The sequence below is a fragment of the Erinaceus europaeus genome, chromosome 10, assembly GCF_950295315.1.
Source record: "Erinaceus europaeus chromosome 10, mEriEur2.1, whole genome shotgun sequence".
In the NCBI taxonomy this organism is placed as follows: Eukaryota; Metazoa; Chordata; class Mammalia; order Eulipotyphla; family Erinaceidae; genus Erinaceus; species Erinaceus europaeus.
The window spans coordinates 27,234,237-27,242,323 of record NC_080171.1 but is presented as its reverse complement, the minus strand read 5'-3'; the positions used below and the strand labels follow the sequence as shown (position 1 = coordinate 27,242,323).

The 8,087-nt window shown below is 52.8% G+C and overlaps 1 protein-coding gene across 1 annotated transcript; it reads right to left on the bottom strand.

The window, feature by feature from the left end:
• Positions 1 to 215: 215 nt before the first annotated feature.
• Positions 216 to 8,087, bottom strand: SURF6 (surfeit 6). Its single transcript, XM_007521449.3, has 5 exons — positions 7,843 to 8,087; positions 4,753 to 4,959; positions 3,251 to 3,339; positions 1,848 to 2,033; positions 216 to 1,742 (listed from the first exon to the last, which is right to left on the bottom strand). Exons 1-5 carry the CDS (start codon positions 7,934 to 7,936, stop codon positions 1,263 to 1,265), a joined length of 1,056 nt encoding a protein of 351 aa, XP_007521511.1. The 5' UTR covers positions 7,937 to 8,087; the 3' UTR covers positions 216 to 1,262.

The following is an 8,087-nucleotide window of genomic DNA, read 5'->3' as shown; positions in this document are numbered from 1 at the left end:
AGTGGCTAAAGCACTGACTCTCAAGCATGAGGTCCTGAGTTTAATCCCTGGCAGCACATGTACCAGAGTGATGTCTGGTTCTTTCTCATGAATAATAATAATAATAAAAAAGTTCCTTTTATGCTCTGTATGCTGACTTGCACACATAGGTGTGATCTGGTTTTATCTGGAATCCGTGTCTGACTCATTCCTTGGAAAAACAGACTGAGCCAGAGTTAGAAGCATAAGCATTTTACTAGGGTATCAGAGAGGCAACGGGGATGCCTGGACCAGAGCAGATGCAGCAATCCCAAGCAGACTGCCTGGTGAGAAGCTGTATCAGGGTACAAATGCTCAGCAGCCCTCACTGTGCTTGGCCACGGGTGGAGGCGGCCAAGCAAGGGTTTGGCCTTAGCTCACAAAGGGCTAAAACTGGAAACAAACAAGTTGTTCCTGGACCACAGGAGTCCCTTCATGGCCTCTATGGGCTTCTAAGTACCAAAATGCGATTTTACGTAGGGAGTACTCTACCCGTCTTACGGGGGGGGGGGGGGTATTCATTTTAGAATAGCTGCTCGGTGAGATCAAGGGACATCCAGCCACTTGCCCACTCTGGTAGCAGGCATCCACACAAGACATCTGAACTGCTTGCACCTGCTGTTCCTGTCCCCCTCCCCAGTCCAGCACCTCATCTAGTAACAAGCTCCCTCTCACCCCACTTTTCTTCACCACTGAAGGCACAAACACGTGACAGTCACTGGCCACAGCCTGAGCAAACAGGAGCACATACTCCAAGAAAGTCAACTCTTCTCCTTTTTGAGGTTGGGGCTGTAGGGACGGCACACCAGGACTACCCAAAAGAAAAGAATGGAGTCCAGACAAGCAGAGAGCATGAGGAAGTCTCCAAAACTGGCCTGATGGGCTCTGACTCCCGAGTTACTGGAGCACAGCAACCTCACGCCTGGTTCAAGCCACGGAAGCTGAATTTATCATCTTTCCAAGGGCATCTGGGACTGACACAGGTAGTGACAAACACCACCTCCTTTCCTGTTCCTGCCACCCCTCTGAACGAGGGAAGGGTCCTGGAGAGTACCCAGCCTAAACCCTGCTCTTCACCTAGGACACTCCTAGAAATGGGAGCAGGGATGAAGCCTGAGGGACCCGGGAGCAGTCTCAATGTGGCCTCAGCCGTCACAAGCCAGGACGGTGCATGTGACAAGGTCCACAGCCCACCCAAAAGCCAGGAAAGGCCTCCCCAGCCCACCTGCAGGGGGCTGAGGCACTCAAGCCAGGCCAGCCCGCTCTAGGTCCTGGGGCAAGATGCGGCCCTTCTTCCGGGCTTTCTCCAGGCGCCGCTCGGCCCGAGCAGCCTTCTTTTGGCGCAGGTTCTGGCGCCGCCGGTCTTGGCGCTGCTGCATCTTCTCTACCACGTGGGCCGTGCGCTTCTCCCACTGGCGCTGACGCTGTGCCCGTCGCTTCTCCTTGCGCTTCAGCGCCTCCTGCAGCCGCTGCTCGTCGTCGCGGATCTTCACGCCCTCCGCCTTGTACAGCAGGTTGGTCCACTTCATCTTGGTCTCCAGCTCCTGGGCCTGGGCCGCGTCCCGCTCCCGTAGCTCCTCCAGCTGGTCCTGCCGTGCCTGAAGCCGCTCCAGGAGCTGCCGGTAGTTCTTCCCCGTCAGCGGCGTCAGGTTCCCCTTCAGCTTCTGCCGCTTCTCCTTCCGCCGCTGGGCCTTGCTGGTGGGCTCGTCCCCACTCACCTCCACCTGAGGGAAACCAGCGCCGATGTCACTGTCACACACGGATCTCGAGAACCCGCAGTGGCCCTGAACAGTGACCACCACCGGGGGGCAGCCCAGCCCGACTCTCACCTTATTGAACAGGAGCCCTGGCTGTTCTTGTGTCTCCTCTCTGGGCACCTCAGGGGGTGGCTGTGGGGCCTCTGCTGCTTTCTCCTTTGCTCTCAGCTCCTTTCGCTTTCTCTTTTTCCGCTCCCGCTCCAGCTTTCTCCTACGCCTTTTCTCCAAAACGGCAGTGGACAGTTCCTTGGGGCCACCCTAGAAAGAAGCTGGATCCTCACACCCATGCACCCTTCCCTCCACCTCACAAGCAAACCCTCTGCAGGAGCAGGAGTCACTGAGTTCAGTGTTCTACTCCAGGACAACTTAGGTCCAAAAAGGGGGACAGGGACCTCAGGTTCCAGCCACCTCCCATGGGTCAAACATGGTCTCACAACATGTTCCCATGACCTAGTAAGAGAACTCTCACAGATAAGAAATGCCAAGTGGCTTAATTAAACAGGTTCACCAACCAGAACTTGCTTTGGCTAGGCGAGTACACAGATGCCTTTTTTGGTGTTTGTGTGTAAACAAAATAATTTGGGCATTGGGTTGATCCAACCCTACATCCCAGGAATGGCAGACCTGAATCTTGTATCACCCCTGAGCAAGTCCCACAATGGTGTATAAAGAAGGTGGATGACATGGTCCAGGAAGTGGCACAGTGGATAACACATTGGATTCTCAACCATGAGGTCCTGAGTTCAATCCCTGGCAGCATATGTACCAGAGTGATGTCTGGTTCTTTCTCTTCTCCTATCTCTCTCTTGAATAAATACTTTTAAATAAATAAAGAAGGTGGATAACTGCTCCCTGCCGCCCCGCCCCCCCCCGCCCCATATAGGAAGAGGAGTGAAGGAAGCCGGCCAGGGAAGGCTGGGTGGTGGCCAGATGGGGCACTGGGGAGCAATGCCAGCAAGCAGCGGGAGTCCAGCTGGGCACATTCTTGGCACCCCCGAGACTGCTGCCTTGGGCACACCACTTCATCGAAGGCCTCTGTCTAACCCATAATATTAAAAGGACAGAAATACTACTTTGTGTGAGGTTCAATAAGAGCAACCTCCCAGGGATAAGAAGCTAGGCATCTGGGGCCAGGCAGAGCACACACGTCATCATATGGAATGACTTGGATTTAAGCCTTCGGCCCCACTTGCAGGGAGAAGCTTCACAAACGGTGGAGTAGTATGCAGGTGTCTCTCCTACCGTCTCCCCATCTCTCACACTCTACCAAAAAGTTAAAAAACAAAGAAAGAAAAGTTGGCTACGGGAACAGTAGAAATATGCAGGTGCCAGACGGAAGAGCCAGTTAGAGTTAGAGTGGCAGGTCTTCCTGAGACCATGAGAACCCACATGCCAACCCCTACCTCACTTAGATGCAGGGCCGAGGTGCACCCTCCTCCAGGAAACACTCAGCCGTCAAGGCCCCTCCTACATACCTGGCCGCGGGCTTCCTGTATCTTGTCATGTAGCCGCTGTCTCAGAATGTCCAGGGCAAAGAGAGAATCCTGCTGTGTGTGGGGGCCACCTGCAAGGATGGTCAGAGGACTGAGAGGAGACCCTCCCCACCTTAAGTTGCCTCCCCAGGGCCCAGTCTCCAGGCTAAGCCTCTATGAGCCGGACACACCCTCTAGTCCCAGCCCCCTACATGTGAACCTGACTCTTCATGTGTCCACAGGACATTGCTAGGAACTCTGCAGGGCAGCAGCCTGGGAGTTGGCTCAGTGAATAAAGTATTGGACTTTCTTTCTTTTTTTGCCTCCAGGGGTATTGCTGGGGCTCGGTGCCTGCACTACAAATCCACTGCTCCTGGAGGCCATTTTTTCCCTTTTGTTGCCCTTGTTGTTTATCGGTGTTGTTGTTACTATTATTATTGTTGTCGTTGTTGGATAGGACAGAGAGAAATGGAGAAAGATGGGGAACACAGAGAGAGGGAGAGAAAGCTAGACACCTGTAGTGGTCTGGGTGGTAGCGCAATGGATAAAGCACTGGACTCTTAATCATGAGGTCTTGAGTTCGATCCCTGGCAGCACATGTACCAAAGTGATGTCTGGTTCTCGCTCCTCACTTTCTTATCAATAAATAAATAAACTTTTTTTAAAAAAAGATAGACACCCGTAGACCTGCTTCATTGCCTGAAAAGCGACTTCCCTGCTGGTGGGGAGTCAGGGGCTCGAACCAGGATCCTTCTGCTGGTCCTTGCACTTTGTGCCACATGTACTTTACCCTCTGTGCTACTGCCCAGCCCCCAGCATAGGACTTTTTTTTTTTTTAAGTTTTTTTTTTTTTAATATTTACTTATTTTCCCTTTTGTTGCCCTTGTTGTTTTTCATTGTTGTAAGATAGGACAGACAGAAATGGAGAGAGGAGGGAAAGACAGAGAGGGGGAGAGAAAGACAGACACCTGCAGACCTGCTTCATCGCCTGTGAAGCGACTCCCCTGTAGGTGGGGAGCAGGGGGCTCGAACCGGGATCCTTAAGCATTAAGTCCTTGTGCTTAGCGCCACCTGTGCTTAACCCGCTGCACTACTGCCCGAGTCCCCAGCATTGAACTTTCAAGCATGGACCCCTCCTTGAATTCAATCCCAGCCTCACATATACCAGAGCGATGTTCTTGTTTTCTCTCACTAATGAGTAAACATGTTACAATAATCTCCAGCACAGGACACCCTCCAGACACAGAAGACACTTTATACAGTGCAAATCACACCTGCCTTTCATTTCTTCCAACTTCTGCAGCTCAGAGCTTCCCAATATAAGTCAGCTCTCATCATATCCCTTCAGGGACTTGAAAGCAGGGAGCTCTTCAAGGCAGCCTCCTCCCGTGAACTGTTCTCCAAAAACTCACATGTTGGCACATTTTACACTATCCAGTATAACAGACAATTTAAACCCAGAGAGGACCAGGTCTGAGTCCAGCCTCAACCCACAAGCACCTCACCTGCAGGGGCCTCCTTGGAGTGGGAAGCCTTGTCTTCCTTGGCTGTTGCTGCTGGCTTTTTGGCCCTAGTAGCTGCTGGAGACTTCTCCCCCCGGGGCTGGGCCTTGGGCTCTGTAGTATTCCCCTTCTGCTCCTGGAACTTCTTCGGTGCTTTCTTCCTCTTCTTACTTGGGGGCCCTGCAGCTGCTGAGCCTCGAGTTTTGCCAGCTGAAATGCAAGATGTGAAAGGCTTAGCATACCTGATACCATATTAAAAGGTAGGACAATAGATATGTGGTCTGGGAGGCTTCAGAGTTGCTACAGCTTTGGACTTAAAAAAAAAAAAAAAAAGGGTGTCAGGTGGTGATTCATGTACATATTACCAGGGGCAAATGCCTGGGCTAGAGCCCACAATCCCATCTGTGTGTGTGTTTGTGTGTGTATGTGTGTGTGGGGGGTAGCAGGTGTCTTTCTACCTCCCCACCATCTCTGATGAAAAGATGTTTATGGTGGTCCCGGAGGTGGCACAGTGGATAAAGCATTAGACTCTCAAGCACAAGGTCCCAAGTTCAATCCCCGGCAGCACATGTACCAGAGTTATGTCTGGTTCTTTCTCTCTCTCCTCCTATCTTTCTCGTTAATAAATAAATTCCTTAAAAAATGTTCATAACAATGTTGTTTGTTGGTAAACCTACAGGGCCCTTTACATAACAAACCAGGCTGCGGCCACTAAACACAATTATGTTACCAAATTGGGAAAACATCTCAACTCTAAGTGGAGAAGCGAGAAAGCGAGTACAGACTAGGGACAATTTGTCTTTAACAAGTAAGACACTCACAGAAACAGACACAGATAGCCTAAGTCATCAATTGGTTTTTTTCCACACATCTATTTCCCTTCTTTTTTTAAAATTTTTTTAATCTTTATTTATTGGATAGAGACAGTTAGAAATCAAGAGGGAAGGGGGTGATGGAGAGGGAGAGAGACAGAGAGACACCTGCAGCCCTGCTTCACCACTCGAAAAGCTTTCCCCCTGCAGGTGGAGACTGGGGGCTTGAACCTGGGTCCTTGCACATTATAACATGTGCGCTCGCCCAGGAAGATCTACCTGCGAACAAGCCCTGGCCCTCTCAACTTACATTGAAAATGGATTCCAGAAGAATTTAAAGACGGGTGCTGTCTTTGTTGATCTCACAGCAGCCTATGACACGGTCTGGCACCGTGGTCTCCTAGTCAAGATCTCAAGATGCCTGCCTCCATGGGTGGCCAACACTAGATCGTTTCTTCTCCAAAACAGAAGATTCCGGGTGCATCTGGGTGACAAATCTAGCAGATGGAGACTTGACTCAAGTGGCCTCCCCCAGGGCTCTGTTCTGGCTCCTACGCTATTTAATATTTACATCAATGACCTCCCAGAAACTTCTTCAAGGAAGTTCATCTACGCCGATGACATCTGCTGTGCAACTCAGGCATCCAAGTTCGACATCCTCGAGGAAACATTCACGAAAGACAAGTCTCTGATATCTGATTACTGTAAAAAATGGCGACTAATCCCTAGCACTGCAAAAACGGTATCATCTGTTTTCCATCTACACCATGCCTCGGCCTCGCGTGAGCTTAATGTGCTGCTTGGCGATACGAGAATCCGGCATGAAGCCCAGCCAGTCTATCTTGGCGTTACTCTCGATCGCACTCTGTCATTTCACGAACATCTCATAAAAACTGCAGCAAAGGTGGGCGCGAGGAATAACATCATTGCAAGACTGGCCAGCTCCTCATGGGGCGCGAGCGCTTCCACACTACGATCATCATCTCTGGCATTATGCTATTCCACTGCAGAATACTGTGCCCCAGTATGGTTCCGTAGCCCCCATGTCCACTTGGTCTATTCCAAATTATATTCCTCCATGAGGATAATTTCTGGAACCATCCGTTCCACCCCGGTTCCATGGCTGCCAGTTCTTAGCAACATCGCCCCGCCAGATATTTGTCGGGATGCGGCATCATCTAAGTTCATTTCCCACGTCTACGCTCCACCGTCTGCCAATATACGCGGATATCTTCGCCCACCCTGTCCAACACTTGACGTCTCATCACCCAATCTGGTCCCCTACGCCTACACTGAACTTCTCTGTTCCAGTCTCTTGGAAACAGAGTTGGCAGTCAGCTGAGGTAAAGAACAAACACCTCATCACAGACCCCTGCAAGCGTCAACCCGGCTTTGACCTAGCACGTTATGATTGGGCCCTCCTCAATCGCTATCGAACAGGCCATGGCCGGTGCACCGCTATGTTCCATCGCTGGGGAGCCAGAGACGACCCGAACTGCCCCTGCGGCTCCAGACAGACTATGACCCACATAGTCAACGACTGCCACCTCTCCAGATTCAAAGGAGGTCTCGAAACTTGACATCAGGCTCAACCTGACGCTGTTGACTGGCTACGGAAGAAGGGCAAACGCTAGAAGAAGAACCAGGTGCGCCACCACCCGGCCCCTATTTCCCTTCTATGAACAGAAAAGTCCTGGTCAAGTCCAGGAGGCGGCGCAGGCGCGGGACTTGGAAGCAAGGATCCCGAGTTCAGAGCCAGAGTGAGGACGCGCTCTCTGGTTTTCTTTCTCGCTTGTGTTGTTGACACATACACACATAAAAATCCTTTCACTTGTAGGGGTTCCTTGTCTGACCCTGCTGCAGCCCCTCCTCTCGGCCACACAAGTCCTAACCCACTGCAAACCCTGACACCTGCCGTGGACCCACACCCGAGAGCGGCCTGTCTCCCCTGCCTTGTAACATGCCCCCACCTCCAGGCGTTAATCTCCTTTCCCCGACACAGCACAGGCGCACAGTCCTGACCCACCGCCACTCGCTGGTGTCCGCCCACCGAGGGGGAGCTGAGGCGGCCCGGCGGGGAGTGCCCACGTTAGTGACCTCTAAATCCTGGCTTAACCCCCTGCCCTGGGGTCGCAAGGACCCGCGGCTCAGGCCCCGATGAGCAAAACTGGCGGGAACCTCAAGCGTCCCTTCTACCTTCTCCCAGCATTTGATGAACGAGTCGCCCGCGGGCCGTCGGAGCCCCACAGGTTCCCTTCTCGGGCCCCTGGCCCCGCTTTACCCGGGCGGCGCTCCCGCGGCTCCGGGCCAGGCTGGACGCAGATCTTCCGGGCCAGGCCCTGCAGGTAGGCGTCCTTGGCGCGCAGAGAGGCCATGGCCACCGTTCGGGGTCCCTAGGCCCCGAAAGGTGCACTGAGGCCGCGTGGGACACCAAAGTAGCACTCGGTCCGCCCGCGCGCCGGAAGCGCCACTGCACAGGCGTCGCTGCAGAGCGCGGAGTCGCCCGGCGCTCTACTAGTCAGGCCT